Here is a 22,049-nt window from a genome sequence, read left to right as displayed (position 1 = left end):
TGTTGAGAAAATGTCTCATATCTGCTGGTTCCATTACACAATTATATTTTTTTGCAACATTGCTTTCTTCACATAAACCTGGGTCAATAGAAACCTGCCTACTGTCAAAGTTTCTCTCAGATATCCCTCCCAGTCTGACACTAATGACATGACCCCTCAGGGCAGAGGACAGAGGGTGGCAGTAAGACACTGGACAGATGGACAGTCACAAAGAGGCCTGGGAGGTTTCAGCCATGTTGTGTCATTTAAGGAGATATTAAGGTCTAGAGACACTTGGGTGATTTCCCTCCATTTGAGTTGTATTAATCACAGGAGGCTGCTGAGGGGAGGACTGCTCATGATAATGTCTGGAATGGAGTGAATGAAATGGTATCAAACAAATGGAAATCATGTTTGATACCATTCCATTAATTCCATTCCAGCCATTACTATGAACCCGTTCTCCCAAATTAAGGTGCCACCGGCCGCCTGTGATATACAGTGGCTTGCGAAAGTATTCACCCCCTTGGCATTTTTCCTATTTTGTTGCCTTACAACCTGGAATTAAAATAGTTTTTGGGGGGGTTGTATCATTGGATTTACACAACATGCCTACCACTTTGAAGATGCATAATATTTTTTATTGTGAAAAACTTGAGCGTGCATAACTATGCATAACTCTTTGGCCTGAATGCCAAGCATCGCGTCTGGAGGAAACCTGGCACTATCCCTATGGTGATGCATGGTGGTGGAAGCAACATGCTGTGTGGATGTTTTTCAGCTGCAGGGACTGGGAGACTAGTCGGGATCGAGGCAAAGATGAACGGAGCAAAGTACAGAGAGATCCTTGATGAAAACCTGCTCAGGACCTCAGACTGGGGTGAAGGTTCACCTTCCAACAGGACAACAACCCATAGCACACAGCCAAGACAACAAAGGAGTGGCTTTGGGACAAGCCTCTGAATGCCCTTGAGTGGCCCTGGCTGGGAGCCTGGACTTGAACCCGAATTAACATCTCTGGAGAGACCTGAACATAGCTCCCCAACCAACCTGACAGAGCTTGAGAGGATCTGCAGAGAAGAACAGGAGAAACTCCCCAAATACAGATGTGCCATGCTTGTAGCCTCATACCCAAGAAGACTCAAGGTTGTAAATGCTGCCAAAGGTGCTTCAACAAAGTACTGAATAAAGGGCACGAATACTTATGTAAATGTGATATTTCACTTTTTTTTCTTGGTGTCATCAGACTAGAGAATCTTATTTCTCATTGTCTGAGAGTCACTTCTCATGGTCTGGGAGTCCTTCACCTCCCTGACCAAGGCCCTTCTCCCCCGATTACTCAGTTTGGCCGGGCGGCAAGCTTTAGGAAGAGTCTGGGCGGTTCTAAGGTTCTTCCAATTAAGAGTAATGGAGGCCACTGTGTTCTCAGGGACCATCAATGCTGCAGAAATGTTTTGGTACCCTTCCCCAGATCTTTGCCTCGACACAATCTTGTTTCGGAGCTCTACGGACAATTCCTTTGACCTCATGTCTTGGTTTTTGCTCAGACATTCACTGTCAACTGTGGGACATTATATAGACAGGTGTGTGCCTTACAAAATCATGTCCAATCAATTGAATTTACCACAGGTGGACTCCAATCAAGTTGTAGAAACATCTCAAGGATGATAAATGGAAAAAGCATGCACCTGAGCTCTATTTAGAGTCTCATAGCAAAGGGTCTGAATACTTATGTCAATAAGATATTTCAGTTTTTTTATTTTATATATTTGCTAAAATTTATAAAAACCTGTTTTCGCTTTGTCATTATGGGGTATTGTGTGTAGATTGAAGAGGAGAATAACAATTTAAGCCATTTTATAATAAGGCTGTAACGTAACAAAATGTGGAAAAAGAAAGGGGTCTGAATACTTTCAGAATGCAATGTATCTCAATGTTTCTCCCCCCGGTGCATGTTGCTCACGGTTCACAGAAGTTGTTGCTACCAGTGTGTCCCCCTCCCACACTGATCCAATGTTAATGATGATGATGACTGGTAGCATGTAGCCTACACCCTCTATCTGCCGATCCCCACAAACAGTGTCCCCTTCCTCTTTCTTGAGCTAAAAGAGTCTTTGGTGAGCTCACATGTCCAATTCGTGTGTCAGAACTCTGATAGTGGTGGTCTGTTAATATAGACACCTGCTTGTTTAAATGCATTGGGGGAATATTCCACAGGACTATGATTTACTGGACCTGAAATTGCTTTGTCTTTGAGAACCAGGGTCTGCCCATGTTTAGCTCACCCACCATGGGTGGAGAGGAGTAGACCAATGATGTACAGTATATAAACACTAGATTGCTTATGCTAGGCCAATGAGAGATTTTGAAACTACCTATCTGCCATAATTTGGCACTCCCCAGTAGGAGCAGTCCTCCATTGGAATGAATGGAAATCTACAGTATTTCAAGTAAATGTTTGCAAGACAAAATTAAATGTATTTAAGTATTTTTGTTGTTGTAGTGGGGACATTAATATTAACACGCTCCAAAAATTCTACTTTTAGGAAAATCTTTCTATATTTTTTATTTATTTGTATGTTAAGCTCACATAATATAATTTAAACGTATGCATTAAGGTGTCTTTAATATAATATAAGTAGAAAAAACGAATGTATACATTAATAAACACCTTTCTGGAGGCTTCCAAAATATATTTTTTTACAATGGTGGAGGAGTCGTAAAAAGAGGCGTGGTGACTTCAAAACAGCGTCCCCTGTGTGTCACTCTAATGTATACTGTTTATAAATCATTAAAGCAGACGCTGCTTCAGGAAGTCCATGCACCAGGTGTCCAAGGGCTTTTTATTCAAGTTGAACCCCAACTTCCCCTTTATTAATTGTTAGCTTTAAATCCAATTCTTAATTCTAATTAGAATATTGATTCATTAGGATGCCTATTAGAGTGAGAAGTTAGAGCATAAAATAGTCTACACTGGAACAGGATTTTGTGACGCTGCCTGTGGAAAGGTAAATTAGAAAGATGGCAGGAAATTCCAGCGTGGAGACAGTAATGAGCAATATCATGTTATTTTTCCCCACAGAGAGGATTTCATTTGACCTGCTGTTTCATGGTATGCCATTTGTCATACTGCAATTATACCTTGAATGTGCATATCTGTGCTGAAAATCTGTATGTGCGCAGATACAAAAGGTGGAGCCATATGCTGTAGGTGAAGCTTTAAATTAAATGTGACAAGAAAATCAGCCAATTTACAGTGTATTATAAACATTGGAGTTTAAACAGCTTGCCTATGAATATACAGATGTAATTTATCTGCAGTGGATTATTCAGTGTGCGGAGCCCTATCTGGAGGTAAACACCCAGGCCACTCAGGCTGCGTTTCCACAAGCAGGCCAATTCTCATCAGAATTGGGGTGCCTAAAAAAACCACAGCCTCAGAGTTGAATCTGTCCTTTCAAATCTTCTCAAGGTCTTCAGTGAACATCTTTTTCGTGTGGGTTTCATATGTAAGACACAAGGTTCGGAGTTGTACGCTCTCCGTTCAGTGTCCATTCATTTCAGTGGATATTTCATAGCAAGAATAGTTACAATACCTTGAATTTGCTATAGACTAGGAGGTTTAAAAGCCACTTTCATTCTTTGGATGTCTGTCCATACACCAAAAGTGTTACATTCATTTTAGTGAAAGAGAGAAAAGGTACATTTCAGGGAACGTGACCATGCCATTTGAGGGATTATAAGCACAGATACAATTATTAAAAGTATTTCATGGACAATCTATTAAGTATATTGCAATGAGAACTCCTGATTTACTCTGACAAGACAAAGGAATTATTTCAAATTGTACCCAGGGGAATAATACATAAATAAACCAGTTTTACATAAACCAGTCTATAAAATTCTGGGATTTTATAGATAAACTGATTCAGTGTGGACTGTGGACCACCCTAATTCAACATTTAGGGGTCTTTAAAAGTGTTCATCATTGGGGTAATTATTAGCAAAAGTTTAAAAAACAAGTACCCACCAGGTAGAGCAATTTCTCAGGAATGCAATGTCCATCCAGTACTCCCATCCACCCATTATCACTGAGAATTACCCCTTAAAGAGGCACAAATGGAAACAACCTGTATCCTCAGCTCAATTCTGTGGTTCCTTCTCTTTTTAGAACTGGTCAGGTTAGTGTTGGGTCATTGAAAAGGACATATCATTGAGTAATTTAAGAGGACGATCCATTTGAAAGGGTAATTCAGAGGTGTCAGAATCTCTGATTTATGGTTAGAGTGCATCTAGGAACCCGACGGACGAGAAACCTCAAGGCCATTGTTTGTACGCCCTGGTTCCATTATCCTGACTGACTCAGTGATGCGACCGTCACTGTAGCCGGATATACATTTAATTTACTCAGAGAGGACACTCCCTGATGTCTGCTTTGGCAATAAAAGGCCGGAGAGTGTGCAAAGCCTGCTTATTATCAGAGGCAGATTCATTGTAGGGGCTTCAACTTCAATTGCTGTATTTTTGTCAGTCCTCATGCAATCCCATTACTTTCTCCTTGAGTCTTTCCTTTGGAAAGCTATGTAAATGGCTTTAATAGTTCTCCCATGTGGTTTTCAAGTTGTGGTAATATCTGTGGTAATATCTTTCAGTTCCACGGCCTCATCATGATGCCATAGTTGTTTTAAGGTTCTATGTGTTTCAATGGTAGCTCTGTTCACATCTTAGCACGGGAGAATGGAGCGATCTAAAAATCCTCCCTTACAGCAGATTTGTCTAAATCCCAAATGCTTTTTTTTGTTGCTGATCCACAGGGTGCACAAGAGGAACGTTTTAGATTTAACCACAAGATAATACAAATACTATAAGTTTAGCTATCCCTCGCTGGTCTATGATTCACACCTCAAAACAAATACCACTTCAAAGAAATAGCCAAGCCAATTGCTTCAGATGCAATGACTCACGTGGAAGCTGTGGGTTCCCTGATGTCAAGTGCCTCCCCCCTAGCAAGACAATTAATGCCTTGGTTATAATAATAATACTGATCCCCCCCTGTTGAGGCCAGCCCAGCATGTTTCCAAATCCAAATGAAAGCGTGTGATCATCTATGATCCTCTGGTCTCTTCTAGTACATTGTGTTCCTTTTGGTGCTTCAACATTTACTACGGTGTTTGACTGAGCTTTGGCATGAAACAAGCACAGAGTCTAGCACGTCACTGTCAAATTAACACAATTTAGAGTTGTAGCATGATGTGTTGACCTAGTGTATTTTGACGTAAAACATAAACATTTCTAATAGTTAGATTTGATCAATAATGTAACGCAAAACTTTAAGGTAGAACAAGAACTACTACTAAAAATATATAATGTTCCTACATACTGTACAACCGGTTCCTTCTCGTTCTCAGATATGCTATTTAAATACAAAAATAAAAACATCTGGAATAAATGAACAAATCAAAACAATTACAATCAAACATTTATGTACCACTATTCACCCTAGTCAACCTTGGCCAATGTCATCCCTATCAACATAAGGTTTTTCTCTACAATATACTTGAATATACATTGAACATTGAATATTTCAGTATACTTGAAAAAGGCCTAGCTTAATGACGGATCAAATAGTAATATATTGATCAAATATATTCACAGTATGTGCTGTACAATGAAGGGTTAATCCCAGTCCTTAACATATCAACATGTACATTTGAGTCATTTAGCAGATGCTCTTATCCAGAGCGACTTACAGGAGCAATTAGGGCTAAGTGCCCTGCTGAAGGCTCAAAACTAGTTATGCTCTAAAGTGCATGGTACATTTGACAAAATATTTCCATATGACCAACTGTCAAGCACATATAAATATGTTACTAACATAATTGTGTTGCATGACTGAGTTTGGTCAAAATTCTACACATAATAATGACAATTTCACAAATGGTTTCGAAGGTGGTTCATTGAACACACCGTAAACAAAAAATGTTCCTGTTACTCAATATACATAACTGGAACCATGGCTCACCATCTGTGGTGCATATTGTTGAACTTTAAACTATTTCTTCTTCTTATTTTTTTAAATACAGTTCTCACACAAACTTTATGCATCGAGTGTGATTTTCAATTTCAAGTACCAAATACACAGTGATATATCTAACAAAATAACATGACGGCGTCATTTGTCCTACCACAGCCATAGCCTATTATTTGTCCTCTCATCCAATACATCAGAGTGTGCCATGCTATCTAAAAATGTTCTCTGCATTTCACCGTCATCTAACATTTAATTTCTGACAGTGTGCTCTAAAATGCAGAAGAACAGCCATTCAGAATGCCTATCAGAACACTCGATTGAAAATAATTGATTGAGGGAAGATTGTAATCTGACGCTTGGTTTGGGTCTGTCCCAATAACCTGACAAAATGTGGAGCTAATGTTCTTGTGTGTGCCAGGTGTGAACAATAATAACAGTTATTTTCTATACATTTATATAGCCTTCTTCTACTCATGAACTGAATAGGATTACTCAGTCTAGTGCAATGTTTGCTGACTGGTCCAGAGGGTTATCTGCCTCAATTTAGTCAAATGTCAAATACAATTTTTCATCCAAACCATAGCTTGCCGGTCTCTGTGAGTGAAACGAGAAGTTTAAGAACCACTGTTCTAGCTAGATCACCAGATCTGGTCTCTCAGCCAGTTTGAGGGCCTCGTGCATGCTGGCGGCGGAGAGTTTACGGTTGATGTTCCTGTACCTGCAGAGTAGGATGTTACGGTAGGTGGTCCTCAGGTCCCTGTTGAAGAAGGCGTAGATGAAGGGGTTGATGAGGGAGTTGGCGTAGCCCAGCCAGAGCAGGAACCTCTCCACCCAGAGGGGAACGCAGCTACACTCTGGCCCGCAGATGAAGGGCCTGGCCGTGGACAGAAGGAAGAAGGGCAGCCAACAGACGGAGAAGGCCCCCACCACGATGCCCAGGGTGGCGGCCGCCTTCTGTTCCCGTTTGAAGATGGAGATGTTCTTCCTGTCGTTCTTCAGCAGACGAGAGAAACTGGCGCACTCCTCTACCTCCTTCTGGAGCTTAAAGGCCGCGGCCACGCAGTCAACACTGTTGCATTCGTCCTCCACCTTGGGAAAGCCTTGAATGGTGTGCTTGGCGGCACTCACCTTGGCCGCTCGGTAGATGTTGTAGTACATCATCAACATCACCGACATGGGGATGTAGAACGCGACGGCGGTGGAATAGATAGTGTAGCCCACGTCCTGGCTGATTAGACACACCTTGTCGTCGTTGACGTTCTGGGCCCAGCCGAACAACGGGGGAAGGGTGATGGAGGCCGACAGCAGCCACACAGACAGAACTATTTTGGCCATGCATCTCCCACTCTGTCGCACAGGGTAGGTCAAGGGTTTAGTTATGCCTAGGTACCTGTAACGGCAAAGAGATTTGTTTTAAATATTGAGAAGTCTCCGATGGAAGTAATATGATTGACAAAGTAATCACAGGATAGTATAGATTCCTCAAACTCAACTATGGACCTCGAAGCTGATTAGAGGGAAACAATGAAAGAACACAGTGAAGCCAGTTCCCTCTAATCAGGGACGGACTTACCTGGGACACCAGGTGGGTGCAATTATTTATCAGGTAGACCAGAAAACCAGCAGGCTTTGGACCTCGTAGGGCAAGAGTTGAATACCCCTGGTATACTGTAGATCAAAGGGTGGCCAACCATCTTCCTGCTGCAGTGCAGGCTTTTGCTCCAGCCCTTCTCTAACGCACCTGATTATGCTAATCAAGGACCTGATGAGCAGCTGATTAGAAGCAGGTATGTTAGAGCAGGGCTACAGTAAAAACCTGCACCTTCCCCCAGCCCAGAAACTCAAGAGGAGGGTTGGCCACCCCTGGTATAGGGTTGACAGGGTTGGTATAGATACAATAATCCATTCTCAATGTTTCCTCAATGGTTGAATAAAAAAAACATAAGCAAGTCTGTTCATTGGTGTTACTTGCTGTTGACTTTTCTTATGAGACTAACCTGGATAAATAATGGTTTGGGTAAAGACAAAAAGAAGAACATTTGCAATTTATTGGTTTTATTAGGGAGTCGAGACTGCATCTTGACTCACCTGTCTATGCTTATTACACACAGGGTCATGATTGATGCAGTGCAACACATCACGTCCATGGCAATAAAAACGTTGCAGAACACCTGTCCGAAGATCCACTGTCCCCCGATGAGGTCCGTGATGCTGACAAAAGGCATCACCGCCACGGCTATAGACAGGTCCGCGACCGCCAGGGAGACGATGAGATAATTGGAGGGCTGCTTCAGCTTCTTCACAAAGCACACGGATATCACCACAAGTAAGTTACCGCAAATGGTGAGCAAAGTGAGCACAGTGAGAACTCCTCCGATAAGAACCTTCTCCACATTCCCGTGGCTGAGAATCTGCATCCCGCATGTCGTGTCATTTTCTGTGGGGCTCAGAATTGGCAAAGTTGCAGTGGTTGATTGGTGCGCCCTCAGCAGACGCAGATCCATCTCCGCTGTAGTCATACTGGTCCTGGCAAGTTCCTTCATCAGGTCTTTGGTCAAAGATGATCTCATGAGATTAATAAGATTTAATTGTTTCCATTCTTATATATTAATCCGTTATTAATAATGCATTGGGAATCCATCAATGCACAATGATTATTCCCTCCAACTTCGTGGATTCATTAGTCTTTTCCATAATTTCTCCAAATTACCAGTCCCTGTAGTACCCTTATCCATGCAGCGGCGCCAAGGCAGCAGGTTAATGGGATAGAGTAAATTAATAGGATAAACAGACTCCGGTTAACAAGCTTGGTTTGTGATACATTGTAAAATGTAAAGCGGTTCAATGGTGACCATCGCAGGAGTGGCTAGCGCAGCAAAGAACTCTGGAAATGTTGTATCGGCTAGACTGGAGGGAAATATACCGGGATGACGTCAGAAGAACCCGCAGAGGTGTAGGCTAGCCTAGTTAATCGTCGCCACAAAGTCATAATTATGGCTAAACCCCTTCTATTTCTACAATTTATCTTCTTATAATCAGATTTTTAACCTAACCCTAACCCCAACCTTATCCACACAGCTAACCTTATGCCTAACACAAACCTTAAATTAAGACCATGAATTTTTGGGATATAGACAATTTTGACTTTGTGGCTGTGCTAACTAGTGACAAACAGTCTAGTTGGAAATGATTCTATAAATATAAGGCATATGCATATCACAGAAGTTTATATTTTATTTGGGTTTGTAGAACGGAGCAACACCTTGTTGCCATTATTTTACCAATTGTAGCTAGTGTTTATTTGTGCATGCATGTGTGAGAGAGAGGGGGAGAGAGAGATTATTTACTGTTAACTGTTGACTTTTTATTGTTTATTTCACTTTTCTTTATCCATTTCACTTGCTTTGGCAATGTAAACATATGTTTCCCATGCCAACAAAGCCCTTGAATTGAATTTAATTGAGAGAGATCGCGAGAGTATCAGATTTATGCACTTTGGCGCCATCCTGAGGCTTTATTATAGGTCAAAATGTTTTTACAATATCCACATTTTTTCACACAGTCAAATCGTGATTTTATTATATTTAGGATTGATATATTTACATGACAAGGGGCGTCATCTTAAAGTGGCAATCTGTAGTTGCGGCATACATTTTGGGGGGATTTATAGATGAATGATATAGGCCTACCCATTGATTCTTGGAGAATATAATTTAGAAATGCCTAATTAATTTAGTTAAACTGTCATACTCCATCAGAAGCCAAAATATAAGATGGTTATACTCCAATGTTTGTAAACAAAGTAAATCTACACAAACACTGTATAGCCTTAAAACTATAATTTTGATATAACGGATGGTCTTCCCTCAGATTTTTACCGAAACAGGCTTTGTTATTGTTATTGTCTGCGGATTGCCACTTTAAAGACTTCAGAAATGTGAGCTAGCTATTTTGTCTATTTATGTTTTAGAATTTTTTTTAACTGGGAAACCCCTGTGTCCTTATTAGGCTAATCTCTCGTGGACAGATTCTCTTGGATAGATTATATTTTCGCGAGAGAGTTTTGCTTCTGAGTAACCGATATAATTATTAAGCCTACTTGTAGGTAGACTACAATGTTGTCTATTGTAATGATACGTGTTACATTGTTCCTATTAGGCCTACAGTGTAACAATGCAATTAATTAGCCCAGTTCTTGATAAACTACACTACAAGATAATTACACAGTAGGCTAATAAACTGTCAATTTTGCCCAGTCAATTCATGTGTAACAGTTCATGTGTAACTTCAACTGATTTGGACCATGGGAGATGGCAATAAAATAAGTTTAAAAATGTAATTATTTGGAGGATCTACGAAACAGACTGTACAATGACGTAGGCTGCCGGCTGTTTAACTCGGAAGCTGCTGCAGGAGATGAGCATGAAGAAGCCAAATGGACGACAGTGACCTCAGCCGAACGTCCTAGCAGTTGTTGCATTGTTCCACTATCCACTTCGACCCAAGGGCCATCATTATTTTCTGTCACAATAGATATTTACCAAATAGCCTGACATCGGTCCTTTTGAAGAAACATCGCGGAGGAAAGCGGATCAATTGTCTGAAACTGCCCGCTAGTGCTTTCCCTGCGCCCCCAAAAAATGGATAACGCTAATGGCAAAGCATCGGATCAGAAAAAAACAGGCGTTTGCCAGGATAATGGTTTGACAAATGGATTCCATCCTACACAAACTGGCAACGGGAGCTGCAGTGCCTTATGTTCAAATGGAACCAGTACCAGTGGCGGGTGTTGTAGTAGTAGTAGTAGTAGTAGTGGTGCTGGTGGTAGTGGACATAATGGAATTGAACATTTCCACGATCTTCAGTACCAGGAAGACGTCCATAATAATGGGTCGCCTCCAAAGCGGTGTAGACTCAGAAGAAGAATGGATTCTGGCAAAAAGAGTAGACCGCGTAAGTAGAATACAATTTTAATACAATGTTTCAGCCTCAATGCTAACTGTCATGTCGGCTGTACACATTCGGTCAAGTCTGCCTACACTTTCTAAGCATCCTCTCATAAATGTCAAGCACAGCAGGGTTTTCTGTCAATGCATTGATTGCACATAATTCGGTGTTTCCGATATTACACATCGAAAGTGAAGATCGCCTGGATTTTCTATGGTGGCATGTCTCTTTTCATGAAACAATGAACCAGTCAGACTTGCTGCTGCATGATAGAAAATCGCTTTGTGTTGCAAAGCTTTGCCAAGAATGTCAACAAGCAAGCCTAACCGCCCAATTCCCCAATGTATACTGCTTCTGTAACGAATAATCGGCATGTCGGCCTATGTTTGTGGAGAAATCATTTGAAGGCCTATTCCTGTATCCTCAAACTACATTCTAGCTATTTCTAAGAAATGCACAAATAATAAGAATCAAGAACCATAAATAAGTAATTCTGTATTGTTTATAAACATGTTTATCATATACTAATACGACAATCATATTGTTTGACACAATGTAACACTCCCGGTAATAGAACATGAGGTGTATCCTCCCTCCCCCCTTGCTATTGTGAGATCTTTGATGTTATCCGTTGAACCGTTTCATTGGTCGTTTCAAAGTCAGGAGGTGTGTTGAAATCGCTGCTGATATGAGAGCCAACTCCCTTTGACCAATCAGCCGACAGTACTTGATTAATAAGGGGGGTTGGCTGAAGAAACTAACAGAGCAGCCAGCTTTATTAACAGCACAGTATGTTTCTCTGTTTCCACTATAACACTGTAAAACAAGTTTGTCACTCACCATGTCAGTTAAGTGTAGCCTGCTTTATTGCTGCGACGACATTATGCCACAATGCAATAGGGCTGATTGAGTGATACTACTACTTATAGCCCAAGTCTTGGATTGAAGTTTCTTTGACCATAAGCACTTTGACCTGAGGATCACAATGAAGCTTATTGTTAAAAAACCAGGTAAGAGTTTATACTGTATTGTATTTTAAAGGGCTGAAATGTACTTATTTACTTACTTTTATTTGCATATTAACATCTCTTGCTACCTTGGCTGAATCAAATCTCAGTGGACAAACAGCAATTTTCCTAATTTATTGAATACTGCAATGCTATACACTTTGGGCGTGCTTCTGGAACGATTTGGCTGGTTTATTATCTGTGTGGTGAATGCATGCAGCTCAACCATTAGTCCAAGAAGTTGCTACACTATGCTGGCTTGTCTGTGTTCCTCTGGGCACTGTTCAAATATGTCTGGAATCCAAACAGACAGCTTCTATTATATCATTGAATAGTAGTGATTGTGAACAAGAGCTGCAAGTTGATAAAATGCACTTGGCATGAAGACAAATGCACATGTTTTCCCTCCAGTAGATGAGGCTGGTGGGAGGAGCTATAGGAGGACGGGCTCATTGTAATGGCTGGAATTGAATCAATGGAACAGTCGATCGGGGTTTCCATATGTTTGATCCGTTTGATATCGTTCCAATTATTCCATTACAGCCATTTCAATGAGCCTGTACTCCTATAGCTCCTCCCTCCAGCCTCCTCTGCCCTCCAGTATGATCAATCGAATAAGCATAATATGCTTTGCTGATGTCGGCTTATTGGTAGTTCCCCTTATATGCAACAAACTGAATAGCAAATGGAGTTATGCTGTGCCAGTCACTCAACTATGAAAATATATGGTGTTAAATCCTTGACTTTTGTTGCACATTAATGTTAGGCTACTGTTTGGCTCTACTCTGACTAGCTGCTGAGAACTTTGCTCTCTGGGTGGGGGAATAAACACACCTTTCACCTATAAGGGCTGCCAGTCACGGTGCCCTGGCTTCCAGGGCCCAGATTCACAAATCCTTCTGAGGAAAACATTTATTCTTAACTGTTATTTTTTCCTTAACTATAGACTTTTGATGAAAGATAAGCAAAGTTGCTATTCCTCAAAAAGGTTATTGGAAATGTCATTGCGCTATTTCTTATGTTTCAAAAAGTTAAGAAGAAATCAGAAAATAAAGTTCTTGGAAATGTTGTTAATTCCAAGATAACTAAACCCTTGTCTTAAACGCAGGGCAGTGAGAGAAAAAGCTAATGAAAGCAATTGAGACTGGGCTCAGACATTAACTGAGGAGTGGCATAAATGTAAACATTCAGTCAAATACCTCCTCTGTAAAATGACAGTGAAATCATTGCAAAGCAAGATCTGTCTGTAGCACCGCTGACCGATGTATTGAAATCGGGTGATTAAGTCAGTAAAGATTCCAGAGTATATACTAGAAATTGATTGTCCAACCCAGATTGCACCACCATTACACCTCTGATATCAACAATTACATCTCAAATTGGACTATTTCAAGCACCCAAGAATGTCTTTTGGTTACAGTTTTTCTGTAGCTTTGCACAGAGTTGAATGTAACCAGTCTGGTTTGTGGAATGAGCCATAAGGGACTTTACACCCCTCTGTCAAATGAAGTGCTATTGATTGAAAAGCCAGGGGGAAGAAACCAGTTTGCCTGCCTGTGTATTGACTACATACAGTATTCATTGTACTGTACAATCAGTAGTAAATTGAGGGTTGGGCAGACTCTCCAGGCAATCTTCTCTCCATGCTGGTGTTTCCATGGCAACAAAGCCCTCAGCTTTTGTTGCAGAATGAACACACTGCTGTGAATTTGAGGACCCCTTTCCTCCCCTCTCCCTCCCTTCCTCCCTCTCTCCAAAAAAGAGAGGAACATGTCAGTGATCGCTTATAAGAAGACATGATGTGTGCATAGTATGACATGATGGTTTCGTCTTCAATGAAATCAAGTTAGAAAATGCAGCATAGGTCTGCACGGTTGATTGGTTGGCCTGACCTATATGGAGCAATAGTTTAGTTGTGACAGACAGAACACTAGAGCCCTCTCTTTTGAGAGCTTGTGTATCCATTTGTTGAAAGATAATTTAGCATAACTTCTAAAGAGCTAAACAGTACTTTTCTACAGACAAAGGTGACTAAGCTCCAATTCATCTCTTAAAATACATTTTGTTTTCTATTCCAGCCTTCCCCTGGTTTGGGATGGACATCGGCGGCACTCTGGTGAAGCTGGTCTACTTCGAGCCCAAGGACTTCACGGCGGAGGAGGAGGAGGTGGAGAGCCTGAAGAGCATCCGCCACTTCCTGACCTCCAACGTGGCCTACGGCAACACGGGCATCCGCGACGTCCACCTGGAGCTCAAGAACCTAACCATGTGCGGCCGGAAGGGTAACCTGCACTTCATCCGCTTCCCCACCCAGGACATGCTGGGCTTCATCCAGATGGGCCGAGATAAGAACTTCTCCAGCCTGCACACCACACTCTGCGCCACTGGCGGAGGGGCCTACAAGTTTGAGGACGACTTTAGGACGGTGTGTGATGGTTGGAAGAACTTTTGGGTGTTGCCAGACAGGGAGACTGACTGATAGTGACAGACGATGTGTATTTGTTTATTGCATGTTATTACATGTGTCATTAGTCAGTTAAAGATTGCGTGGCATGATCATTGACGGCAGCATGGTTTCTCATGTGATTAGATGAGAGTTGATGTATGTGGTTGGTTCAGACTCGCCTGGTCTAGTTACAGACAGCTCATGCTCAAAGTTGGAGCAGTTACCATTGCATATCAAAACCACTCCAGTTTCTACTCCTGCCCTATAGTCTTATACATCTTCTGCTTTCCATCTCCCAGATCGCCAACCTAAAGCTCCAGAAGCTGGATGAACTGGACTGTCTCATCCAGGGTCTTCTCTATGTGGACTCAGTAGGGTTCAATGGCCATCCAGAGTGCTACTTTTTCGAGAACCCCTCCGACCCCGAGAGTGAGAACTGTGTCAAGAAAACGTGTTGCCTTGACAACCCCTTCCCCATGTTGTTGGTAAACATTGGCTCAGGCGTTAGCATGCTGGCAGTCTATTCGAAGGACAACTACAAACGGGTCACAGGCACCAGGTAAACAAATGTAATCTGTTGCTTCTAGGTAAACCAAGGTAGTCATGTCATTCAAGGTCATGATAGCTGTATGTATTTGATCTGATAACACAGTTCTGTCACAATACCTTTGCTCGCATCCTTCTGTATTCGATGTATTCATGTTTTGAGTGTAGATAAGTTACCATCGTTCCTAACTTAGACAAATATAACAAAACAACTGTGAAAAAACTGGTTGAATCAATGTTGTTTCCATGTAATTTCACCAAAAAATTCAATGTTTTTATATAATCTTATTTATCGTTGAATCAAAGTGGGAAAATGCATGGATTTGAAAAAAGTCATCAAAGTAAGGGAATTTTAGAATTTTGTTTTTTCACCAAACTTCTACCTAAATCCAATGACACAGTGTCATTTTTTGTTTTGTTTTCACGTTGAATTCACATTAGTTGACAACTCAACCAAATGTAAACCAAAACTAGATGTAGAAATTATGTCTGTGCCCAGTGGGTTGTTTCCTGCAAGCTAAACAGATGTGCACAACCCATAGAGTAGAAGCTCACATAATTGCCTGTCCCCCACAGTTTGGGAGGTGGGACGTTCCTAGGCCTATGCTGCTTGCTGACTGGCTGCGAGACATTTGAGGAGGCCCTGGAAATGGCGGCGAAGGGGGACAGCAGCAACGTGGACAAACTGGTGAAGGACATCTATGGAGGAGACTATGAACGCTTCGGTCTCCAGGGGTCTACTGTTGCATCTAGGTGAAGTTTAAGTTAACTAATACCTCAAGTAGACGTATGCTTTGAAAACAGAGTATTATGGAAACTAACCCAATTCGTTAATTTATTGCAGTTTTGGTCATATGATGAGCAAGGAGAAGCGTGACAGCATCAGTAAGGAGGACCTAGCCCGAGCCACTCTCGTCACCATCACCAACAACATTGGCTCTATTGCTCGTATGTGTGCGGTTAATGAGGTACAAAGGCAAAGGTTGTTGTCACATCAGCAATCAAATTCCGTTTAACTTGGTTGAGTCATTCTAATAGTGTGACGATACACGTAACTGAAAAGAATAATGGAAACACTTAGTTGGTGTTTCTTTTATTTTGTTAGTTACCTGTAGCACACTGGGGTGTGACAGAAGGGTTCAAGTTCTCACAAAGTTATTTTCTGTCATCATAAAACAAAGGAGTGAAGTGGACAGCCAGTGTGATGGATGATGGGAATGGACTCTGTGTGCTTTCAGCTTCTTTACAGTGTTGCCTTGTGGCATGGAGATCAAGCAGCATTGTACAGGGCTATCAAAGCACACAGAACAACAACAGTAAGCTTTCTGACACAAATCAAGAGCTTGGGACTATAAGTTTCTATCTACATTTTTGTCAAAATGTACTTTTTGACATAGCCTTGTTCTGTATGATGTTCTCTACCTACAGTATATGGTGCTCTAAATAGATCATTTCATGTTGTTAAGTTCAAAAGGATACAAGATAAAATTGCCGACACCATTCAAACCAATGAGGTTTCGGAACATTAAAGCCAATTATCTCAGAATCATCTTTTTGCAGATATAACCTTAGGGGGGGGGGGGGGGGGGGGTTCTGAGCTCTGGTGCATTTAACCCATTAGATCGGTGTGTTTGGACTGGTGTGAACACCATCCACACTCACGAGCATACTAAATAGCGCACTAAACAACGCACCGTGGTTCGCTCAAAAAGGGTGGTCTGATTCAGTCTGATTCAATTTGTACTGTGGTGCAGTTCACTGCAAGATTATCTTCCCCTTTGAGCAACCCCATTGTAATGTTTTGAGTGCAATGTACACAAGTGTACATTTGATTCAGCTTTCTAGCTACTTATGCATGTAGAGAACAGTGTATGAATTGGAGGAAGTCTTTCGACTTCCCTGCACAGTACACCACTTTTTTGCTTTGGTGGATTGTTATTTAGAATGAGCAGTCTTGTCATTCTGGCAGCCCCGTAACTATGTAATTAACAGAAGTTGAGCCGTTCGTTATTGGCTACTGCTCAACCTTTCTCTCCCCTGCTGCTGAGTCACTGAAGCTTAAGATTGATTCTACTGCTGCTGCTCCTTCAGGTTTTCTCCCCTATTTCATCTTAATCATTTTATTTAACTAGGCAAGTCAGTTAAGAACAAATTATTATTTTACGATGGCCTACCCGCGCCAAACCCTATCCCGGACGACGCTGGGCCAATAGTGCGCTACCCTTTGGGACTCCCAATCATGGCCGGTTGTGAAACAGCCCGGGATCGAACCAGGGTTTGTAGGGATACGTCTAGCACTGAGATGCAGTGCCTTAGACTGCTGTGCCACTTGGGAGCCCTAGATGGCAGTCAGACACTATTAATCTGAGAGCAAGCCCAAGGTCTTCAAACAAATATTTTTGTGGACATATCTTACTTTGAAAATATGTCATTCTAAAAAAGTCTGGTTTACAAATGGTTCAATGTTGTCTTTCAGAAAATTGAAAGAGTGGTGTTTGTTGGGAATTTCCTGAGAATCAATACTGTGTCAACGAAGCTGCTTGCTTATGCCATGGATTTTTGGTCCAAAGGACAATTAAAAGCTCTCTTCTTAGAGCATGAGGTAAGTAGTTTGCGATATGGTCATATGCTCATTGGAATGCGTTGATCTAAGGGCAGTGTCACTGAGTCACTTCCCAATGCTATTATAACGTATGTGTAGTGTGAGGGATGTTTCTATGCTCGAAGGGGCCGATTCAGACTTAGGAAATCTATGCTTTTTTACACATTTTTATTTAAGCACTTCAATTGCGCCGAATACAACCTTACCGTGAAATGATTACTTACAAGCCCTTAACCACCAAGGCAGTTCAAGAAATAGAGTTAAGAAAATATTTACTAAATAAACAAAATAAAAAAGTAACACAATAAAATAACGAGGCTATATGCAGGGGTACCGGTACCGAGTCAATGTGCAGGTTAGTCGAGGTAATTTGTACATGTAGGTCTGGGTAAAGTGACAATGTGATGGTATGGGTGGCCATTTGATTAATTGTTCAGCAGTCTTATGGCTTGGCTCAGTAGTATTAAGACTGACATTGTGCAGGTGTCTAACACGCTTTGCGGGTGTGGCTCCCTTATGCCCACTAAAAACCCTTCAACTTGCTGGCCAAAATATTTTATTTTGGAGTTTTCATTCCATAGGGTTTTCAGTCCATCTGCCTAAAGCCGTCCCTTTAAATATGGATTACCTTTAATTAGATTTTTCTCAAGACTCACAAGAATAAATTGAAAGAATGGTTCAGAATATTAGAGATCAATGAAAGAAAGCCATCTAAATATATATATATTCCTCTCTGTTTCCTCACCAATTGGTAGATGCAAAAATACTCTGATCTTGTAGATTATTTAGGGTTTGTAAAGTATTTATGAGTAATAAAAAAAACTGGTTTGGAGAGCGTGTATGCACAAAATATATTGGTGAATCAAAAATACAGTTTGATTCTTCTTGAAACTTGCCATATTCAATTGTTTAATCCATTAAATATTGGATGGTGAAAAAAGTGTAGAATAGGGGTTGAACAATAGTTCTATAAATCTACTCTAATCATGGAACTGTGATGACAACGGTCCAGTCGTCGTGAACCGTATGGCAGGTTTAAACTGCTACGTGTGGTATATGTTCCATAATGATTCCAATAGGCTACATGTCCCAAATTATTAATTAATTATTATTATTAATATGGTGCACTATTGCTAGTGACTCTCATGAACAACCACAGACCCGACAGAGGAAAGAAAGGTCAACTAATGATGGAATGGAAGGATGCAAAAATGTAGGCTACAAATTGAAACTAACATTAAGTGACAGTTATAAATGCATGTGGCACAGGAGGCTGCTGAGGGGAGGACGGCTGGAATGGAGTGAATGGAATGGTAAATGGAATGGTAAACACATGGAAATAATTTGTTTGATTAGATCGATTACCATTCCATTCCAGCCATTACTATGAGCTCGTCGTCCCCAATTAAGGAACAACCAACCACATGTGGTATGTGGGTATTACTGATGGTGGCTACCGATAGTGGCTAATATTTAACGTGATAGGCTATAAATGGAAAACAGAATATAATTAAACATTTGAGAGTGCACAAAGGTTCAATTTGGCGCGACTTTGCTCATGTCGAAGCCCTGTGATCACGTGAACTAGGCTGCAGTAGGCTACCCATTTGGGGTGTGTCTCCAAGTTTCGTCCCTGCAAGCTAATAGGCCGTACAGTAAAAATTCTTCATGACATCACAGCATCTTATGTTGACTGTGCTTTTCAGTTCGCTGACTGGCTTCACATTTGTCTCCAGCGACCATAAGAAAATGTCGATCTGAAACAATTATCATTTATATTTACAATCCGCTTATCTGAACGGATTACTTTCTTATCAATAGCTCTTATCAATTTGTAAATGACAGTGCATGGAGAATGCTGTTATTTATATCGGGGGGGAAAAGTTTATGTTTTCCCACTTGGAAACGTTTTCATGCTTTCTTTGCGCTTAAAGGATATGGAATTATGAGGGAATTAAGTCAAGGTTATAATATGGCGTATCTGTAGACACCTTTGCCACACCTCCATTTCTGCTATCCACCCCAAACGAATACCTGGCTGGCACATGTTTCCCCATGCTTCAGTTCAAAGGTCAGAATGCGTGCGTGCAGAGAGGATAGTATGTGTGAAAATAAGTACGTTTAATTTATGAAAGCAGCACACTTGTTGTTTTAGTCTCCTAATTGTACCATGAAAAGGTTAAACAACAGATCGTCTGCGTATGTTTGGATAGGTTACAATTGGGTGCTAAGCAGGAATCTCAAGGTTGCTGATGATAATATCTTGGTCAAATACCTGATCAGATAATGAACTGACCTGAGCCCTCTGTGTTTTTCAGGGTTATTTCGGGGCCGTCGGTGCCTTCCTGGAGCTACTGAAAATGACGGACGACCTTTAAGACGGACAGACGGATGCAGACGAAACCCTAACTCTCACCACAAGATGCTGCTGCTCTACAGTTCCGGAAAAGCCACTGACTGGCCAAAATGGTGGAAAAGCCACTGACTGGCCAAAATGGTGGAAAAGCCACTGACTGGCCAAAATGGTGGAAAAGCCACTGACTGGCCAAAATGGGGAAAAGCCATTTGAAAAGTTTAACTGTTTTAAGAGGTTCTGCTAATTATCCTTTTCCTCGTCTGCTGATGTTTTAGAAAACAGATTTTTAATATTATGAAAACAGGCTGGAGGAGATGAGGTTGGCATTTTGTTTGCCACTTTAAAGTAAACATGTGTGGTACTTCCTGTTTATAAAAGCCCTAACTGTATATTGTGTGCTTAAGCCAAACGCTACTGGTCCCTGATAGTATGTGTGTTTTGGGACCATATTTGTTATTTTATTTTTACAAGATGTAAGTAGCTAAATTGATCTTTAAATTAGGAGCATTAGCTTTTAACTAGCCTTCACATTTTTTTTTCCTAATCAATCATCCTAACCCATTGTTCTGTGATATGATTTGAGATGTAATCAAATGTATTATCCTACTGTACATGGGAATAGTAAGCAGTTACTATATCAACTGCTTCTGTCAACCCATCATCTGTGGTTTGGCCAATTTGTGAAATTTTGACCATTAAGCAGTAGCTAAATTTGACATCAAATGTTGCGGGTTGATTTTGTGAAATAATACGCTGCAATACCTCAAAGAACATTTTACATAATGGATATTTTTTTTATCAGTAGCAGTGGAATGACCAGTTCCCCAAATCCTTCCTCTGCATTCACTTTAATGCAGTATTCTGTCTCTCCTTCCCTGTTCCATGCCTTATAATTCTGTCACTGTTTTAAGGAAACTGTTAACTTTGGGACCAAGCATTCAGTACTAAATGATCCTTAGAAACTTCACAAAGTAGATGTTCCTCAGAAAAGCCGACTCACTGACATGGACCAGCCTAGCAGGTGCGATACAAAGTGTCCTTTGTGAGTCATGAGATTCCAAACCTTTACATGAAGGAACTTTTTAAGAGTTCTAAAAAATAGTTAGTTCTACAGTTCTGTTTTCATTCTCATCAAAGTGGGTGTCCATTTATGCCTGACTTCCTACCTGTAATAATCACTATGTGTTTTATGATTGTAATTTAATATGTTTTGGATGTACTGTATTGAGTACTCTAGTCGAAAGGAGATTTGATTCTCCTACCGTATCTCTTGGTTAAATTTCATGACATTTCATGATGCCGTTTTGGTTTCAAGTGAAACTGCATAGCTGGCCTGTGAACCGCTGTGTGCTGCATACCCTTCTGCCTTCCTGCCCTCTTCAGAGGGTCCCGTGACCATCCTCCTCATCCAAACGATACACCCAGGCTGCGTCTAAAATGGCACCCTATTCCCTATAGTACGATACTTTGGAACAGATCACGCTGTTCCCTATATAGTGCACTACCTTTGACCAGGGCCCATGATTCTGGTCAAAAGTAGTGCACTATATAGGGAATATGTTGCCATCTTGGACTCATACCCAGACTAACTTAGCTAACATCATAAATTTTTATTTTTAATCCCAATGCAACCTGTGGGGAGTTTTCAGCTGTAAATTAGGACAGATGTTCAAATGTGCTTTATTCTTTATTACTGTATAGAACATGGCGAATAATAATATATGTAACTCAGAGCCTGATTGAACTGGATTACTGACCTGGGCCCTGCTATATATTCAGCCGTGCTTCATTGTCGTCATTAAAACTGTTCTCTAAACTGTTTTGTCTAACCTGATGAGATGTTGAGTTTGTTGCATTCACATCCTGATGTACCCGCCTTTTCCCCGTTGTGCCTATAACACTTGCTTAGTGAAGAAGGTACAGTATTTTGTGACGCGTACAGTGCCTAGTGATAGTCTACAGTGCCTAGTGAAGGTCTACAGTGCCTAGTGAAAGTCTACAGTGCCTAGTGAAAGTCTACAGTGCCTAGTGAAAGTCTACAGTGCCTAGTGAAAGTCTACAGTGCCTAGTGAAAGTCTACAGTGCCTAGTGAAGGTCTACAGTGCCTAGTGAAAGTCTACAGTGCCTAGTGAAAG

General features: G+C 41.1%; 2 protein-coding genes across 3 annotated transcripts; one reads left to right on the top strand and one right to left on the bottom strand.

The window, feature by feature from the left end:
- Positions 1-5,224: 5,224 nt before the first annotated feature.
- Positions 5,225-8,590, bottom strand: LOC110491397 (5-hydroxytryptamine receptor 7-like). Its single transcript, XM_021564808.3, has 2 exons — positions 8,099-8,590; positions 5,225-7,400 (listed from the first exon to the last, which is right to left on the bottom strand). The coding sequence occupies exons 1-2, from the start codon at positions 8,578-8,580 to the stop codon at positions 6,644-6,646; spliced, it is 1,239 nt and encodes a 412-aa protein (XP_021420483.1). The 5' UTR covers positions 8,581-8,590; the 3' UTR covers positions 5,225-6,643.
- Positions 8,591-10,366: 1,776 nt separating this feature from the next.
- pank1b (pantothenate kinase 1b) lies at positions 10,367-21,730 on the top strand. 2 transcript variants are annotated; one of them, XM_021564805.3, is made up of 7 exons: positions 10,367-10,963; positions 14,043-14,389; positions 14,710-14,969; positions 15,533-15,709; positions 15,801-15,924; positions 17,433-17,558; positions 19,877-21,730. In XM_021564805.3, the coding sequence occupies exons 1-7, from the start codon at positions 10,651-10,653 to the stop codon at positions 19,934-19,936; spliced, it is 1,407 nt and encodes a 468-aa protein (XP_021420480.3). In that variant the 5' UTR covers positions 10,367-10,650; the 3' UTR covers positions 19,937-21,730. The 2 variants fall into 2 exon arrangements, with proteins under 2 accessions (XP_021420480.3, XP_021420481.1); XM_021564806.3 differs by lacking the exon at positions 10,367-10,963 and adding an exon at positions 11,677-11,967.
- Positions 21,731-22,049: the final 319 nt, after the last annotated feature.

Source organism: Oncorhynchus mykiss, chromosome 16 (assembly GCF_057628025.1).
Source record: "Oncorhynchus mykiss isolate SJ-2025 chromosome 16, ASM5762802v1, whole genome shotgun sequence".
Taxonomy (NCBI): domain Eukaryota; kingdom Metazoa; phylum Chordata; class Actinopteri; order Salmoniformes; family Salmonidae; genus Oncorhynchus; species Oncorhynchus mykiss.
This window is presented reverse-complemented; position numbering and strand designations above follow the sequence as displayed.